Source organism: Leptidea sinapis, chromosome 43 (genome assembly GCF_905404315.1).
Source record: "Leptidea sinapis chromosome 43, ilLepSina1.1, whole genome shotgun sequence".
NCBI classification, from domain to species: domain Eukaryota; kingdom Metazoa; phylum Arthropoda; class Insecta; order Lepidoptera; family Pieridae; genus Leptidea; species Leptidea sinapis.
Window position 1 is genome coordinate 997,534 of NC_066307.1, and position 20,921 is coordinate 1,018,454.

General features: G+C 34.5%; 1 protein-coding gene across 9 annotated transcripts in view; it reads left to right on the top strand.

Moving 5' to 3' along the window:
• The window catches only part of LOC126977061 (cystinosin homolog), a 64,148-nt gene extending 53,093 nt beyond the window's left edge, over positions 1 to 11,055 (top strand). For 7 of the 9 annotated variants that reach the window (XM_050825744.1, XM_050825742.1, XM_050825745.1 and 4 more), the window contains 3 exons: positions 1,025 to 1,245; positions 1,961 to 2,062; positions 2,250 to 3,672. In XM_050825744.1, the coding sequence (XP_050681701.1) occupies positions 1,025 to 1,245; positions 1,961 to 2,062; positions 2,250 to 2,292 (366 nt within the window). In that variant the 3' untranslated portion in view covers positions 2,293 to 3,672. Of the gene's footprint in view, positions 1 to 1,024; positions 1,246 to 1,960; positions 2,063 to 2,249; positions 3,673 to 8,539 lie in introns of those variants that run through there. The other 2 variants (XM_050825738.1, XM_050825739.1) reach the window with 2 other exon arrangements.
• The last annotated feature ends 9,866 nt before the right edge of the window (positions 11,056 to 20,921 follow it).

Here is a 20,921-nt window from a genome sequence, read left to right on the forward strand (position 1 = left end):
AATAAGGATAGAGTTACGGCTAACCAGAAAGAAATTTTGGTAGAGGGTATTATGAATTAGCAATATGAGCTGTATGGTATAATCAGTGGATACTCTATAACAAATCCCCCATAATCATGAATATAATTAGGTAAAACGTGCTGTTGGGTCAATGTTTTATGTGATGTCATCACTGGATACTTCACCTACATTATTTTTAATATATTGAACGTTTATGGGTGAAACCTTAGATTATTAATACGTTTAGATGTGTATCTTGCTGTTAAACAACCGATAAAAACAGGACAGTTTTAATACTTTGTGTGCGTGACAAGTTACGTCTTACACTCGCGATTTGTATGACACTTGTGTTAATGTGTCTATCGAGTCATATAAGACGAATGTCGTATAATGATCTAAGGTTGAAACGAAATTACGGTCCAAATAATTATAATTATATCACTGTCAGCCACAAACACATAACCGTAATTCGTTAATATATTAAGTACTGGGTCCAGTCGGTAGATAAAATGTTAATGACTGATGCAAGTTTGACTACATTGCCGTACATAGTATTTTCAAATTTCAATTTTTAATTCTGTAAGAATAATTCTATGAGATCAAATTTTGACGAAAAGTTCTGCTGTGATATTATTTCATTCCAAGAACAGGGAAGGAATAAAATAATTAATGGACCTTGTATAAATTTCATAGTTAGCAAAAAAGATAATTTGGTATGTTTTTAAAGTGATAACCTCTCACTTCTGGGATACTGAATACACTGGATACACAAATAAAATTTGAAAACAAAATTTTATGACAATAAGTCTCTAACTCGAACGGTTAGCTCAGTTGGGTGAGCACTCGCACGGAACGCGAGAGGTCGTGGTTTCGTGTCCCGCATCGTTCATAAAATTTTGTTTTCAAATTTTATTTGTGTAACAAAAAAGATATTAAATTTCGTACATGTGCATGGTCACCAGCTAGTAGTATTATAAATTGTTTAATAAGTCTGGTGTGATAGATTTTAATTCTCACTTTCCAGGCCTATATGAACTACAAACGCAAATCAACAGTAGGCTGGAGCATCGGTAATGTAGTGCTAGATTCCGTTGGTGGCTCTTTGTCTATACTGCAGATGACGCTCAACGCGTACAACTACAATGACTGGATATCGTTCTTCGGTGACGTCACCAAGTTTGGTCTGGGGCTATTCAGTCTCATCTTCGACATATTCTTCATCTTGCAGCACTATGTCTTCTACAGGTTTGTAATAAAGCAATGTTGCTATAAATATAATTGTTAAAGTTTTGGGAAAAATTAGTAATGTTTATTATAACCCTGTGTTCTTTAAAAGTGCATTCTATCCTTTTCATATTTTTCCTCGCAACATTCTGGCTTTAACTATCTGGGCTTTGTGTTACTATTATGAAGCATATTTTTTCGTGTTTGTGTTAGTGTGTTGTACTTCATATCATTGGAGAAGTCTTTTCGTTTATCACTATTCAGAACTTTTTAAATTGGACGACAGAAAAATGAAACTAGTAATAGAAATAATTTAAGGATTTATCATTCTGTTAGTAAACTCAGGAAGTAAGTATCTGATAGAAAAAATTGGGAGATCCAAATACAACAATACAATATTTATTTCAAAAAAGGAAACTAGACAAAAGAAGATGAAGAAAACGAGAATAAAATGATGAAATAGTTAAAAATAATAAGAATACTATTAACCATAAAGGGAAATAAATAAAAACATCGAAGTCTATTGGGCAATTTAAAAAAAATACGATTGTATTCATAATCATTCACATTTTACATCGTCATGCGCAAAATACTTCAACAATTCATTAATTGACATCATCGACGGACGCTTCAGCTGAAGAAGGAGCGCTTTGGTGGCACGCTGAGTGGTTTTGAAGCTTATTGGAGGATATCAAAGAGAAATTGTACGAAAACATATTTTGTTGAAATATTTCAGAGAGGACAAAGAGTGTGTAGGTGACACGGAAAGTGACAGTAGCAATGACGTATTGGATATGACAAGATCTGTGGGGAGTGAATACTTTTTGATTCGCAGCTGGTATGTATGAGGTTGAAACATAATGGAGCGGACTCGGTTCTATTTAGGTTGCGTCTTTAGTAGTAGTAGAGTATTTATTATTTATCTGTAGTCATATCGATTAAACACTATTAACTGTTTATAAATGTTGTATATTCTAGAATAGAATATAAGAATTCTTTTAATAATGTTCATTTGTATTTTTTAGGGATGGAGAGGAAAAGAAATACGATCTGGACGCGAAACTTTGAATATTGATCCGCAGAAGACGCCATCTTAGTTTTGTTTATTGTTATTAAATTATTATTAATTCTATGTAATTTACTGGCTAGCCTTAAATAATATTTTAAATCAAATTAAGGTAATTGATTGGTAAATATTATATTTCTTACAGTTTATTGCATATTTGAGGTAGAAAACACTACAAATTTTTGCAATTAAAAAAGTACGACTACGTTTCAATAGTATACTTATTTATTTTTGTTGTCATACCTACCATAAAGTTCATAATTCATATTGTATTATTTTAAAGCTCACGTCTCGAAATTTGGCATATATTAAAAAATTTATATATGAAAAAGCAGTACAGTAAAAGCGCCATCTACCATGAGTCCTAAATAACTAAATTGGTACATAGTTATGGAAGATTTTTAAATGATGCTTGTCGTAACCGCTAACGTTTTTCGCAAACTTCTGTAAAGTGAGCTGGTTAGCGAATCTTGTAATGCAAATAGGTGCAAATGCATTTTTAAATTTATTATTCAATTGGTATATAATGTTGTAGTTTGTAAGCATTTTTATGTTGTAATACTCAACATTTCGAATATTATACATTTTAATAGACTGATAATTTGTTCCTTTTGCCATTATTTAGTCGAATATAATATTGAAATGAAACTACTTCTTACGAATTATTTAATTCTTTTTTCTTCTTATTATTATTATTACTTATCTAACTGTAAAATATTTAAGAGTAATATTGTACTAAATACATATTTTTTTAAAGCAAATGTAATGTGACCAAAAACAATGTGTTAATTAACAACAAAAGTCGTTATGGATCAACGAAGGTTGTTCAAAATAATGAATATATAATAAAACGAATACCAGCACATTATGGATGGTCGTTTTAAGATTTTTGCATTTATGATTATTACAAGAAATTGATGTTGATAGTGGGTTATTTAGTAAAATTATTGAAATCAAATTTTTAAATTTGTTAAAATGTACTCTGTAATCTCTGTATTGTAAACGATATTATATTTTAATGTACGCAATTCTGAAATATCTGAAAAAAAAAGCAGAAGTAAACTTGACCATTAATTTTTATACAAATTCATGTGAAAACTCTTTATTGTTGTATTGTAGTCTATTTCCAATGAATCTTGTAATTATTCTGTTTTAAAATCTGCATATTTAATGTTGATTTTTAAATAATATAATGTTGACGGAACACATTTTACATTAAAATGTGCTTCAAAACTTTCGCATTTTGATTTTTCGACCTATGGCATCAATCTGCTTGCCAATTTCTTAATATCCAACTATATTATACGCGCACACATATTGGGCCCAATGTTTGGTATAATTTTATTTTTATTTTGTGGCTGGTAGTAAACGAATATGGTTTTTGCTGTGTTTTATTTACTTGTCCACGAAGATCTCCTCCCAGTACCTTTAAGAAGGTTAGCGCAAGAGTACTTAAGAGAGAGCTACTGTAAGGGAGGATTGATATTATTCGACGATGATATAATAAAAACTTACGGGCTTCGGCATCTTTAAATCTGCTAAAAACCATTTATTTTGCAATCAGTCAATCTGTATTATCTTATTGTATCACCGTACGGGGAGGGGCGGCTACTTCACACATGATACTCTTAGAAAGAGCACAGAGAGCTGTCCTTAAAGTGATTTTTAAAAAACCTATTCGATACCCAACACATAAACTATATAAAGACTCAGAACTTCTTTCTGTCCGAGGTAAATTTATCTTGCATGTTATGACAAGCATGCATACGGAGCTCTTGAATTTGCCTAATTATAAAAACCTACAAGATTCGAGTACAAGTTCGTACAAGATTCCAATACCAATAATAAATACAACATTTGCAAGTAGATTTAGCCCATTCTTACATACATATATATACAACAAGGTAAATTTAAAATGTTCTATTAAAAATTGCTCGGTCCATCAGGTCAAATTTAAAATACAAAGATGGTTACACACACTCACTTATGCACACATGGAAGCTATTCTTAAAGTGATAGCATTCATATAATGTTAATACTTTGTAACATGATTAATCAGATACTCACACCCACCCTCACACACACATACACACGCACATATACAGAGTGCACTTTTTGACCTTTCGGTTCATATTGTTAACCTTAGGATTTAAATTGGTTGCCTACAGGACAGGCTACGCCTAGTGTAGGGACCAAATATTATGTGATAAAGTGTCTGTATTACCCATTTGATGGCGTGCAATGCAGAGCTGCTCTAATCATCTGGCATTCAGTACTCAGTAACCGTCTTGATCACTTGGCGCTGAATACAGACTTCGCATCGTTGGGTGTCTGACCTGATCGCGGAAGCATAATTCTACCTTCGCCACAGAAATTTTTCATCCTCTACACCTGGATACCTGTCTGGATGTGTTGCGTTCTTCCACAGTACTCCAAGGAACTATCTTGGACGTTTAAGATCAAACTTTGAAATGAAGTACCTCGCCTTGTTTCCAGGACAATACGACATGGGTACCTTCAAAAAATCGCATTTACCTTCCTAGAAGACTCTAATTCCTCTGGTGTTGCAGAAGAGTCAGCAATGGTGATCATGTTAGTATACCTTGCGCTCGATTACCTTCCTCCAAGAGTATTATTGGCGAGATTAATGCTTAACTTCATGTGGTTTAGTTCATCATATCGCATATTCATCAGATCATGCATAGCAGGAACTCACTGGTAATAGATATTGGCAAATGGATCTTATAAAAATTTGAATTATTGAGTGTATTTGTCTGTTCCGGGGTTCTAACTCTCAGCGATAATGTCTGGTACATAATCAAATCAAAATTACTATTCATATAGGTCAAGGAAATGACCAAGATAACCACCAGGTTATCTTGGTCATTTCATTCAATTTTGGTCAAATGATGACCACATCATTTGACCAAAATTCGCTAAACTTTAGTACCATATTTCCACTGATGTTAGGATAATTGAATATGTCCTATCTAATTGTGAGGGATTTAATTAAAATAGTAACATCAAACTTATCTGCTGATAGAGCGGGAAGCATGGACGTCAGAACTCTTTACTGAAACTGTGTAGGTATATGTTTTAGGACGCGCTCTTGCTGTTAAGTCACTCGTTCTACACCAGTGACTTCTCATGATAATGGATCTAATTAACTACTTATACATAAGATAAATATTTGTGGACTTGAGTGTCCAAAATAGTTACCATTCGTTGGTCAAAATTTAAACGCATAAAATAAAAAAATAACGGGTTGTACTCCAGGAATGCCGGTAGAAATAAAACGAAAGAAGAACCTTAGCGTTGTTAGCATTTTTAAATATTTTGGAATGGTTAGGGAATCATTTCGCATGAATTGCTTTATTTATTACTATAAAAGTAGTAGCATTTTTGTGGTTAAATACAATCTTCATTTATTGCCCTATGCTACACAAAAATTACAATTTATATTACATAAAAAATTTAAAAATTCAGATTTATTACAATTATTTTACATTAAAATATTATCTCAGAAAAATCAACTTTCATCCATAATTTCAACGTCTGTCTTACGAATTTTGCTGAAGACTTTTCTCACTTCAAAAATATTTTACGGCTGAGATTCGATCCCTCGACCTCGCGGTGTTTCGGCTTCGCAATCAGAATGATTCAACCACTGGTCCAATGACCGTATGATCAATGAGTTATAATTAGAAGTATAAATCTTTCATCCATAATTTCAACCAATGTCTTACGAATTTTCGATCAGACCACGTGTCCTGACGCGAGTTAAACATTTTATTCCCATCCCAAGAAAAATGCTCAACGCCGCTTTATCGATTTTAAATATGCATGACAAGGTAACTAAAACTTTTTAAATTAAGATGTACGTACGTGTGTACTTGTACGTCTATAGGGTCAGCGCACACCAAGAGCAGAGCAGAGCATTTACTGAGATTATTGAAAAAATATCTTATGATTTTTAACATACTTCGCAAAATTGAATACACGCCCAAATTTGATGCTCGAGCAAGCCGACTTTCGTTCGAGTATGCATTCTACATGCGCGAGCGTCAGTCAGTCAGTGTTAACATATTTAACAGACCACATTTAACAGAGATGGCTCGCGCATTGTCGAGCATGCCGCCTGCATGCTCGAGCAGTAAAAATTTTGTTCGACCACGCGCGAGCATTTTGCAGTTCGGTCTGCGCTGACGCTAACGAAAACTTTATCTGTTGTTGTAAGATAGGTGTTACGCCAACCGAGGTTGAGACGTCCTGCTCCCCAAAAATTAATTTAATTCCATGTTTAGTTTTTTTACACTTCTGCCTGTGAATATATCATAAACTTATATTCATGCTAATCCTTGATGGAAAGGAAGACAGGACTAAAATTCAGGTGTCACTTCCTGATATGCTTCTTTTGCAACTTCCAGTTACGTCAGTTCTTTTTTATTGGTATTAAGGGTACGTACAATGAAATATGAAGCGAGAATGAGATAAGCTTTGCTGGCTGTGATTGGCGGACACGTGGCTGATGAACTTCAAAATTCGTGCATTAATAGGCGTATAATGACTCCGATTAAACAGAATTACGTAGCGGAAGCTTGTAGTAGCCTTGCAGAAGTCAATCTCTACAATTCTGACAATTCGAAGAATATTTGCGCTAAAATAAAATCCAAATCTTCATAGTATTTATTTCTAAACTAATGTACTCGTGAATTATACTAAAGGCCATTGATACCGTCTCTTTCTCAATCCTTATGGTCAAAATTGAGAAAATCAGAATAAGAGGTACACAGCAAAAATTGTTTAGGAGTTATCTTACTCATAGAACACAGTTAGTTAAGGGTTGGTCAGAATGTGAGTGAAGATGCGATGATATCCTTTGGGATCCCACAGGGGAGTGTTTTCGGTCTTTCCCTTTTTTTAATTTACTTAGACCTCTGCAATATGAAAATTGAAGATGCTCGTTTGCTTTCCTACGCTGACGATCCTGCTATTGTCTTTAGGAGAAATTCTTGGAATGATGTTCGAGCAAAAGATGAATCGGGAATAATACATTTTAGTTATTGGTTAGATATGAATTTGTAAACACTGAACACAGTGCAGCTTAATTATACCTTTTTCAGCGTCTCTAATGACTCACACCCATAGAACTTTGATATTAGAGTTCATAAGTGTAGTAGTGTGTATGGTAAAATTTGTAGCCCTAAGATAAAGAAACATGATAGACCAGCAATTAACTTGGTACCCGCATCTTGAGCATGTCATTGAGAGAATTAGGAAACTTACCAGGATTTACAGAATTTTAAGATATTATTGTTCCTAAATATTGCTCTAAAACCCCTAAGCACCTTTTGAGTAACGTATTTGTAAAATATTATACATAACAATATATTGTATACCTCTCAGTTAAGATGCAACAAGAACGAAATTTCTAGAAATTGAAAGGGTGCAAGTGCCGTAATATAAATTATGTATTTTAGGAAATTAATAAATTAATTGATAAAAAATCTAATAAATAGTGAATATTTGTTACTCTTACTTTATAATACTTGGTATATATATAATTGTTTATATAATTATAATGTTTGTTTATGCTAGGAATTCAAATTCAAATATTTTTATTCAAAATAGGATGTGAAATCACTTATTGAAAGTAAAAAAAAAACTACCACCCATTCCAAAATTAATGCCTCAGGCCCCAGAAGAACGGGCGCAACAAACTCAGCGGGTTTCTTTTTTTCATCAAAAAATATGTTTACAAAGTAGCATTGTACAATTAAACTTACTATTTAATAGCCGGTCCGGATAATAGGGCGGTCGCTTCATTCCCAATCTGTGGTATCATTAAGAAAGTCATTAAATGTTATAGTTAACCTTTACCACACTAACGTTTTTAAACAATTCTTTTGAATAACGTAATACTTTTGTTTTGAACATTTTCTGGGATCTTGTTGTAAAAGCATATATATACATTGCCCCACAAAAGACTTCCTAACTCGACTTAGGCGAGTAGTAGGCAATATAAGCTTATGTCTGTTTCTGGTGTTAACATTATGGTTATGACAGTTTCTAGCAAATTCACTTATATGTTTATTACTCAATGATTCTTTACGACGTAGGTTATAAGTAGCGCAAAAGAGCGGGCCTCCTACTACAGGCATTTCATGCTTAAAAGGAGACCCCAACTCTAATGTATCTTTTACGAATAAAGAATATTCAAAATTTCAAATAAAAAAATTATGATTTCAGGGAAGTGCGGTATATCCTGCTTCCCGGCACAAACTCCAAATACGAACGAGAGGACAACGACTGTCATAACACGGGTGTGACTTCTGAGGGTTATCAAGAACAATCCAATCAGGATATCTAGTTTGCTCGCTGAGGAATTCTGATCCTTTGTTGGTTGAGAGTTAGGTGTCACATGCGATAGAATGATTGGAAGAAGTACGAGAATTTCGTATTTCAGAATCCTGGTGAGGTGTTACTGCTGTGAGAAGGTGATGTTTAGCGTCGGGTGAGAAGCAAGTGCTCGTCTTGTGAACGATGAAGATTGCAGAAAAATACGAGAAAGGCTGGAGAATAGTGAAATGCTATTAAGATATTTGACTTTCATACACATAGTAATTTAATAATACAAATCATATGTAATTTAAGAGATAGAATTAATTTACTTACTTAGTTAATTATTGTTTATGCTAATTCTATTTTCAAAGATTTTGTACGAGTATGGTTTACTTTTCTTTTTGTCTGCGGGTAATTTGTCTGTGACAAACAAAGTCACAGGAGAAATTCACTGCATGTTTGTGGGTTATGTGATGGTGGAATTAAGTGGCAGGAGTCAAGTCAAACAGCTCCATGGAAGGCGGTAGAATATTATCGATATCTCGATATTTAAACGTTGTTAATTCGCTCATAGGCTTATCATCAGGGGCGTGCATTGGTTTGCTAGCAAGGTAGGCACTGTGGATCTAATTTGTTGTAGTTGAGCTTTGGAATAAGCAAAGATTGCTTACTACAGGTATTTAGTATCTAGCGTAAGGAAAAAATTGTGGAGTGGGTGTTGAATAGAAGTTTGGTAATAAAATAACGGCACCAAATTAAACTAAATTGACTTTAACTCAAGTGCTATATTTGTTTAGATTTATAACGAGGTAAGCACTGCCTAATTGCCTATATCATATGCACGCCCCTGCTTATCATATTACATTGTTTTTCTAGCCCTACTTGCATAAGGTTGTTTAAGTTTGCTCTTGAGTAATCAAACTACATATTATGTGCAAATGGATTTGAAAAATATTTCAGCGTTTATATGTATGTAGTAGTCTCGAATAGTGGACAATTTGTGTAGGTACAATTTTTATTTTAATGCGACGAATTTATTTATTGATTTTGCTTGTTAATCTTGCAATTTTAAAATAGAGGGATATTTAACAAATAAATAGATTAAAATTTTAATTGATATTATAAATATAGCTGAATTGCTTTTTAGTTAAAGGATTATTAAGTTTTTGTTTTTTACTTAGGTTATTATGGTTAATTTGACATCATGAGTCAAAGTTATGTTCCTGATAGGATAATTACGCAATTGATAACAATTCAAATAACCCACAGAGCCGACGGTCGTAGTTCAGGCGAAACGGAAAGTAAATACAACCCATAGTCTTGTTTTCTCGCATCATGTAATAATATTCTAAGTAATGCACTCACTCACAATACAAGTAATTGAACAGTAGCGTAACTCAGAGGTGTCCTCGATTTTATACCTATGTCGGGGCGGAGCGCTAGGGTTGGTACATACAAAAAGATTGATGACAGCAGCGCAGCTAATTAAACTCGGACAGCAACCAATCAGCGGTGGCGACGCACTTGTCTTCCCATGATTGCGTATGTCAATCGTGTGTCTGTGTGCGTGCGTCGATTCGTTCGCTCTAGTATTTATTTATTCAGGAACAAAACGATCTTTTACAATCGGTCGGTTACAAATATACATAAACTAGAAGACAAAACAGTTCCATAAATTAAATACTGAAAAAAACAAAGATATTTTAAACCAAAACTGAATATTTTAAAATTAGAACAAAAAAAACCGAAAATTTTATCACACCTGGTGTTAAGTGATCACCGCCGCCCACATTCTCTTGCAACACCAGAGAAAAAATAATTACGGGTCCCAAATCGAAATAAAAACTATCTAACTCTCAAGTTGGACCAAACTGCACTCCATGAAGTAATCCCCATTAAAATCCGTTCATTAGTTTAGGATTCCATCGCGGACAAACAACGTGTCACGTAATTTATATATATTAAGATATAAACATGATCACGCATGCGAAGTAAAACATTGTAAACGTTAAATTTATCTAAATGTGAGTTGTAAATTAATTTTTAGTAGTTTTTTAATTGTGTTTAAATGTACATGATCGTTTTTAATTGGTCAATAATCATATTAGCGACTCAATTATCTCTTATAATACTCTTAAATTCATAAGATTTTATCAAAAAACAAGCAATATAGGTTTGTATTGAGATAACCTTACATCTCAGTTATTATCAATCATTATTATACAATACTGATAGCTAATCCTACTATAATGGATAATGTACTGATTATGTATCGCGTATATATGTATATGATATTATTGGGTATAATCCGATTTCAATATTATGTTAATAAATGGCAATAGATAGAGCAATAAATGTAAGATATGATAACTACCTCTATAATTATTATAAATTTTATGTTATTAATAAAATATTGTAATCTGTATTTGTGTCTTAGTTATAACCCCAGGTGTCAATGGTGACTCAAATAGGGGACTCATTACGTTAATAAATAAGACAGAGAGTTCGATGAATCATCTGATGATAAGTGATCACTCCCCTTTAACATTTTTTTTTATAAAAATAAGAGATTAGACGAGCAGGACGTTCAGCTGACGGTAATTTATACGCCCTGCCCATTACAATGCAATACCACTCAGGATTCTTGTAAAATCCAAAAATTCTGAGTGACACTACAATTGCGTTCGTCGCCATAGGTTCGTCGACATAAGATGTTAAGTCTCATTTGCCCAGTAATTACACTAGCTATAGAGCCCTTCAGACCGAAACAAAGTAATGTTTACACATTACTGCTTATCGGCAGAAATAGGCGCCGTTGTGGTACCTATAATCCAGCCGGCATCCAGTGCAAAGGAGCCTCCCACTGGTACACATTTTTATCAAACATCATAACATTAGAGTCATTGCATAAATATCAATGGTTTAAGGACGCGTTCTCAAAACAGAGAGGTATCGAATCGCACTACTACACTGACACCGCTCAAACACATACACGTACTTAAAGTTAATTGCGGGAATCAAACGAATTTGATACTTTAGCAAGTTTGAATTTTATTTTTTTAATACCTATGTATTTTTGATAATTGCTTGATGTATTCGTTTAGTAGTTAAATATTAGAATTTTAGATGGCAATTCTGTCGCATAACGTCGTGTGCAGTAAACGCAGTTTTTTTTAAATCCGTGATGGCCGCCGCGAAAAATTATGATTTCAACAATATGGGTATCGTATCCGAAGTTATCGAGGGTGCAGAGAACAATTAGATAGGTCTTTCAACATCAAAATTTGAGATTTTTTAATTAGATTGGTAACGGAATGTGTTTTGTACATATTGTGAGTGAAAAGTCGAAACGTAAATATTTCTATATTTAGGGAATGAAGAATTAATTTAGCATGTGGGATATTGTTAGACAGGCCTTTTATAAGATAATTTAAGTTTATGAATGAATTCTAATTTTGACGATGTAAATGACACCCATGAAGAAAATTTTGTAGATTTCATAGGCGCCATCATGGATTTCGATTTAGGCCCGCTATTCGTTATTGTTGACCATCCATGAAAATGACACTCATGTAAAGGAGTGGGTAAGTTTCACAGGCTTTTATGTAAAAGGCATTAATTATTTTCTCAAAATTGATTCCTTTAGAATTCTTTTTGGTGTTATTTCTAATAACTACTAGATACTACTACCGCTTCGGAAACAAATGGCGCTCTGAGAGAGAAGCGGCGCAAGAAACTCTCCCAGCATTCCTTTTTTGCGCTCTTTTCAATAAAAATATAGAATATTGTACAGTCATTTCTATCGCTATAAAATAATCACAATCTAGTCTCAGGCTGTCCGATCATTTAGATATTCATTAGTGGAGTAATAGGATTTACGACACAGCCATTTTTTTATAAAACATTTAAATTTATTTATTTATATGTGTATAGTACATCATTGGGTTTTATAGCTGATTTATTGATGTCTTATGGATATATTTTATTTTGTTTAAAAGGTCAAAGTTATGACTTATCTAGTATTTATTCAAACCTATTGTTATGTTACTTAAAAGAAAAATATTATGATTTAATGTTATTAATATTTTCCTTAAATTAAGAAGTGTATTAGTTACTAACAGATTTAATTTTATTTTTTGTATATATATATATAAATTTATTGCCAATGTTTATGACAGCAGTAGACTTGGGGGATTATAAATATATAAATATTTAATTCTCAAAGTCTGTGTCTCGGTGTCTAGAGAATACCAGCGTTGAGAAGTAAAATTCCCAACATAATGCTGACTAGACACCATTTTGGTTCTGTAATGTCCATAATATTGTTATTAGTAATAAGATTTCTGTATTTTTGAACCCAATAAAGTATTTAATTATTAATTAATATTATTAAAAAAACATGAAAATGACACCCATGAAGAGATGTTGGTAAATTTCACAGGCGCCATCTTGGATTTCGATTTTGACCCGATATTCGTTATTATTGACCCCGAAGACCATGAAAATGACACCCATGAAGAGAAGTTGGTAAATTTCATCGGCGCCATCTTGGATTTCGATTTTGACCCGATATTCGTTATTGTTGACTCCGAAAACCATGAAAATGACACCCATGAAGAGAAGTTGGTAAATTTCATCGGCGCCATCTTGGATTTCGATTTTGACCCGATATTCGTTATTGTTGACCCCGAAAACCATGAAAATGACACCCATGAAGAGAAGTTGGTAACTTTCATCGGCGCCATCTTGGATTTCGATTTTGACCCGATATTCGTTATTGTTGACCCCGAAAACCATGAAAATGACACCCATGAAGAGAAGTTGGTAAATTTCATCGGCGCCATCTTGGATTTCGATTTTGACCCGATATTCGTTATTGTTGACCCCGAAAACCATGAAAATGACACCCATGAAGAGAAGTTGGTAACTTTCATCGGCGCCATCTTGGATGTCGATTTTGACCCGATATTCGTTATTGTTGACTCCGAAAACCATGAAAATGACACCCATGAAGAGAAGTTGGTAAATTTCATCGGCGCCATCTTGGATTTCGATTTTGACCCGATATTCGTTATTGTTGACCCCGAAAACCATGAAAATGACACCCATGAAGAGAAGTTGGTAACTTTCATCGGCGCCATCTTGGATTTCGACTTTGACCCGATATTCGTTATTGTTGACCCCGAAAACCATGAAAATGACACCCATGAAGAGAAGTTGGTAAATTTCATCGGCGCCATCTTGGATTTCGATTTTGACCCGATATTCGTTATTGTTGACCCCGAAAACCATGAAAATGACACCCATGAAGAGAAGTTGGTAAATTTCATCGGCGCCATCTTGGATTTCGATTTTGACCCGATATTCGTTATTGTTGACCCCGAAAACCATGAAAATGACATCCATGAAGAGAAGTTGGTAAATTTCATCGGCGCCATCTTGGATTTTGATTTAATATAGACCATTATTAGAGATGAACTTATAAATTACTAATTCTTCAAAAAATTACAGAAACATAATTTATTGAAAATCTGACTGCGTACAAAATATGTAAAGTATCAAAGACAGTATTGTATAGCTTATAAAAAATATTCATGTTCGTACAGCGATCTTTCCGAGTACGAGCTGCTGCTTACAACCGACACAGGGTCTACCCACGACGGCGGCCGAGCGCGGACTGAGGTTATTTCGATAGATCTTTCTGTGCAATGCGTACGGAGTGACAAAATAAAATAACCCTTAATACCACACTTTAAAGCTCATGCTTATCAGAAATATATATGAATTTTAGACGATTCATTTTTATTTTTTTCCTGAGATTATTTATTAGATGTTAATTAATTCATTTCCCGTGTTTTTGAAAATATTATATCTGCTTTCCTTACATAATTTTTAAGAGCCAAAATTGTGTAAGTGGTAGCAGAAAACTGATCCTGAATGAAGCCCCATTTCGTCAATTTTGTGTGAAGAGGTAACGGATAATCGTTTTTACGACATAAAATATCAAATTTTCAAAGCAAACATTTCCCGCTAATTGGAGATAAAGAAGTAATCTATTTATGGCAATTTTTAGTTTTGTTAGACTTAGTTTAATTTCATCACTAACTCTACCGAAAAATATCTTATTTTTGTCGGATTCGAAAACGCGTCCTTAACGTCGGAACACTTGCCAAGAGTGAAAATACTTTCACGACATGATAAAAAATAATAAAATTGTTGTTGCGAGTAGATCGGGCACTCCGCCTTTAGCACCGCCGAACGCACAAACCACATTAAAAGCTTGTTATAACCGCGAGCGCGCCGCACGCGCCAGTTGCCAGCTTTCCCGCGTTTTTCGCCGCACGTGCGTTTTATACATAAACACTTGCATATTACGCGGTGTGTTTGATATGTGACCGCACCGCTGAGTCAACGTGCACAAACATTCACAATGCAGTCTCAAAATCACTTTGAGACATAAATAGTTACCTGAGTTATGTTCCGGGACGATACGATGAACGCGCTTTTTTGAAGGTACCCATACCTTCAAACAAAGCCTAGCCAAAATTCCTCTGGTGTTGCAAGAGAATGTGGGCGGCGGTGATCACTTAACACCAGGTGACCCGTACGCTCGTTTGTCCTCCTTTTCCATAAAAAAAATATTAGCGCGGTAACTTCAATATCTACGGCGTTCTTCAAATCGACAAAAATGCTTGAACACTTGCGTAACGGCAGAAAAAGTACGCTGTTGTGGCCATCTACTAGGCATCCTGTGGAAAGAAGCCTTGTGATCTCCGTATAACCAAAGAGGATGAAAATATTACGTAATAAGGAGCGCGACTGCCTATGTAAAAATTGAAATTTAGTTTAGTATGAAACGTGGAGTGATGAATGAATTACAGTACGGCGATTGGCCACGATGTATAATCCGGCTTACTTTAAAAGCGAACAGTTGCATAGAACGAAGTGGATTTCTGCTATCTCCGTTTTTTACAAGATTATAGTCGTTATCTGTCAATCTATCCATGACTGCACATTCATAGAATCGAGTGAACCGCTTTTTTCTTACAGAGTTGCGCTAGGCTGATCATAGCTTATAATTTTTTATTTGAAATCATATACGGCAAATATAACTCTCTATCTACATATTATAGGTTTCACAAATTAATGATAATGCGTCGGACATGTTTCGCCAATTTATTTATTAGCATGCAAATTAGTAGTCACCATAGACTTAGAATTTACATAGACATAATATTAAAATGCATAAAAATATTAATAATATAGTCAAAGCACTAGATAGAAATAAATAAAACTATGTACCTACTCATTAAATACAAGAAAAAAAAATATTTTGTATTTGCATGGCAGCCATTTTGAAAATCACCACCTTTTATTATTTTTAATGAAAGAGGAGGACAGATGTGCGTACGTACTTGATGTTATGTGATCACCTTCGCCCACATACTCTTGCTGCACCAGAGGAATCACAGGAGCGTTGCCGGCCTCTAAGGAAGGAAGGTAATTTAAATTGTTTAGCATTGTGGTCTGAGACATACGGACGGGTACACGGACAGAAAGCGGAGTTTTAGTTGGTTACCTTTTGCTACGGAACTCTAAAACTGCCTGCGGCTCACAACAACATTCGTGGTTTCTTCCTTTTAAGCTTTCCAGTGCTTGTGTTAGGAGACTCCTCTCTTCCATAGCATATTAATAGTCTTATAATTTAACAACAGTATCATAATATGAAACGTTTGAATATTAATTTATTACCTACTAAATCGGTAATGCATCTTTATGATAACTTGGAGTAGGATCACGAACATAATACCGCATTTGAGATAAAAACACTCATATTATGGTCATGTGATGGTCTTTATTTTAAAGCCACGTTATTGTGAAACGTAAAGTGTAAGATAAATTGTATTGTCTTAAGGATAAGTATATTACTTATATACGTTTATTGCTAAGATAAATTGAATGCGACAGATATGAGTCATGACTCTATGAAATAATTATCATTAAAAAACAGCGTTAATATTTATAATTTTATGATTTCCATCATGATGATTGTGCAACTCACAGTTTTGGGTTTAAAAATGGCCGCAACTGCGCTTACGTCCTTGGTACAAGATTTCAGATACCCAGTAATTTCATTAGCTATGGTGCCCTTCAATTCAAAATACAAAATAATATAGAGTTTACAAACGAGGGCCTGGAGGTGGAATAGGAGCCGCTGTGGATCATCTAGCTGCCAGATGAAGTCAGGACTCCGATCGCAAAGTTACAGGGCTTCGCTTTCTGATTGATCAATTCCATCTTCGCATGACACGCCACAAATTAGGATATCATCTCCACCATCATGTGTGGCGTGTGCGCCTCCACAGTGTGGTTTTCAAGTAATGTCTTCATTCCACGAACAAACAAGCTACGGAATGAGCTTCCTTGTGCGGTGTATCCAGGACAATACGAACTGGGTACCTTAAAAAAATCCTGGGCTTAAAGGGCCGGCAATGCTCTTTTGATTCCTCTGGTGTTGCAAGAAAATGTGGGCGGCGGTGATCATTTTGCATCAGGTGACCCGTACGCTCGTTTGTCCTTACTTCCATAAAAAAAAAATCTTTTAAGAATTAAAATATGTAAGTAGGTACTTTTCACTAATAATTTCGTGGCCGATTCTTCGTGTGTTTTACTGCGTGCAAAAATAAAATTGCTTAATAAAAATATAAACATCAATTACTACCTGATGAGATCTTTTTACAATAAAAGTTTAAAGCAACATTTCTAAACAAAATATTTCATTTATACTATGCTAATCAGTGGTCACAAACCATCACAATATCGTTTACTTATGGCCAGTTACATAAAAACTTTATAATCTGTTGTAAACTGCCGATGCACAATAAAATGCAGATTATTGGTATCAGGATTGGTAACCGTGACGTCAGAGTCACGTGAAACGATGTTGATTTTATTCGCGTTTTAAAAATATTCGTGTGCCATTGAAGATTTCCTTAATGTTATCCTTTATGCGTTTTTTGATAAATATCACGTTTAATGGCTGGGTTGTAGCATATTAGCTGTTATAGTAAAGGTTTAAGTCAAATTTAACGTTAAAAGTATCGCTGACTTTAACATAGGCTGCGGAATGTGTTTTTTATGAAAATAAGGGACGAGACGAGCAGGATGTTCAGCTGATGGTAATTGATACGCCCTGCACATTACAAAGCTGTGCCGCTCAGGATTCTTGAAAAACCCCAAAAATTCTGAGTGGCACTACAACTGCGCTCGTCACCTTGACACATAAGATGTTAGGTAAGTCTAGACTTAGTCAAAATCAAAAGATTTTAACATCTAGTTAAAATCTAGCCGGCATCCGGTGCAAAGGAGCCTCCCACTGGTAAAAAGGTGGTGTTGTCGTATTCCGTGGCATAGTTAAAGTTAAAAAGTGAAATATGAAGTCGATATAATATCGAATATTTATTTAAAACCTTTGATAGGTCGCTATTTACTTCTTTAATATTAACAATAGCTATAAACAGGCAAAGATTGGACGGTTACGGTTAAGAGTTAAAGTTGTGACGTCGCGTCATCTAAAAATTGTCGAATGGTGCAACTCATTTTTTGCTTAGCCCATACTTTAGCATGTTTGTTATTGCTAAAGCCTTACGGCCTTACAAATAAACTTGGTATAAAGTTATAACTGATGATAAACAAAGAAAATGCAAAATGTTTACAATATCGTTGACAACACTGTCAATACAATGATAATTCTGAAGTTTAGGAATGACAAGCTGCCTTGCAAATAAACGCGGGAAAGGACGTCCCAACAAACCATTCGTAAGCAAAATGTCTATTTGTAAACATTTTACATATTCTTGGTTTATGCTTAGTTATAACTTTATGCCAATTTTATTTGTAAGGCCGTTAGAATAATAACGCTCAGAATGAAAGTTTCATTCATAGTTCCTGTCAATATAGAAGTAACATTATAATTAATGTGTGCGTGAGCGTCACGTATTTACATTCGCCAACACGCACACACACACAGCCAAATAATGTTGCAAGTGAATAGACATTTTCCTGGATCAGTAAATTGTGAGAAATACTAGGTTATGTGTAATAAGAAAGAAGAAATAAAATAAAAACCTAAGGAGCTAATGCCAAGCGTGGCTGACTGTTTACAACATGTCAATGAAAATCAGTTACAGTAACAATACTTAATAATAATAAAACCTAAAATTTTTCGTAATTTGTCCCTGTGTAGTCTGGATGCTAGCTAGAGATGTACTACTCTCTCGCACGTTTTATTAGTCGATATAGATTTTAATGGAATTTTATACAAAAAAAAAATATGATTTTAATATCTAACCTTAATTTTTCTTCTGATGATATACAATTTCAAATATTTTTATTCAAAATAGGATATGAAATCACTTATTGAACATCAAAATTTTCGTAAATGACATGCTACTTATTAACAACGTTTGTACAAAGTGTCAATTGTATTTGGAACCAAGTTAATTTATATTTTTTATTTTTATTAATTAATTATTATATTAACTTATTACAAGAAATAATGATTATCCTTTTTATCAGGAACGTACAGTGGAATCAAATTGAAATTCTCATCAATTTTTTTTTTACGCGCTAGATTATCAAATCTTATAAGGTGCGTTTTCATTGACATATATAGGCTGCACTAAAAGTATCGGGAATGGAATATTTCCACTGTTCCTGTCATATTAAAATCTTTTTAATTGAAAACTCCTTGGTTTTAAAAATCGAATACCATTTATTTATTTAAAAAAAAGATTCTCGGTCTTCTCACGAGGTCTTTTCAAACTTGTTTAGTCGTTGAGAAAATGGAATTGACTCGAGAAAATTCTAGAGCGATGATTTATTATGACTTTCGAAGTGGTTTAACACAAAAACAGTGTGTTGACCGGATGATTTCTGCATTTGGTGATGAAGCCCCATCCAAAACCACAATTTATCGCTGGTTTGCTGAATTTCAACGTGGACGTGTCAAGCTCAGTAATGATTCTCGTCAAGGTCGTCCAAAAACTGCAGTCACCAAAGAAAACGTTGATGCTGTGCGTAAGCTGATTGAGGAAGACCGACATGTGACATACCGCGAAATTCAGGCAACTTTAGACATTGGCATGAGTCAAATACAAATAATCTTGCATGAACAATTAGGTGTAAAAAAGTTGTTTTCCCGATGGATACCGCATTTGCTCTGTGAAGAGCAAAAAGCGGATCGCGTTACTTGGTGCGTTAGAACTCTCGAAAGATTCCATGCAGGATCCTCAAATGCTGTATACAACATCGTATCAGGTGACGAATCCTGGATATACGCGTACGAACCCGAAACAAAAAACCAGTCACGAGTTTGGGTGTTCGAAAATGAGTTAAAGCCAACAAAAATTGTTCGTTCACGGAATGTTGCAAAAAAAATGGTGGCTACGTTTGTCTCCAAAACCGGCCATGTTGCGACTATTCCTCTTGAGGGTCAAAGAATGGTTAATGCAACATGGTATTCTAGCATTTGTTTGCCACAGGTCGTTTCTGAACTCCGTAAAGAGAACTGCAACCGCCGCATCATCCTCCATCATGACAATGCGAGTTCTCACACCGCGCACAAAACAAAAGAGTTGTTAGAGCAAGAAAACATAGAATTATTAGACCATCCGCCGTACAGCTCCGACCTAAGCCCCAATGATTTCTATTCTTTCCCTAAAATAAAGAATAAATTGCGTGGTCAGTGATTCACCTGAAGAAGCCGTGGACGCCTACAAAACGGTCATTTTGGAGACCCAACTTCCGAATGGAATGGTTGCTTCAATGATTGGTCCCATCGTATGGAAAAATGTGTCAAATTCCGCGACGAATACTTCGAAAAGCAATAAATACATTTTTAAATAGTAATTTTGTGTCACTTCTTTGATTCCCGAAATTTTCAGTGCCGCCCTCGTAATATGTCAATATGAAAATTGATACGTAACAAGGTTAAGTAAAAAAATATTGAAGTCGTAAAATATACGCGTAATAACAAATTGAATTACTTTATTGTTTACTTACTTTTTCTTTTAGTTACCTGTATGATCTGGTTAATGATACAGCAGGTGGATTGGCCTAAAGGGATCTGAGGTGATAGTTTAAAAAACTGAACCACTGATACCCACACCTCACGCCCAAATTAGAACATAGCTACCTAAAAAACTGGAAGAAACCTAACTAACAGAATAGAACTGAAAGTATGCCAGCGAATAAATTATGCAGTTCCGGTGGCTTCAAAACAAACTTA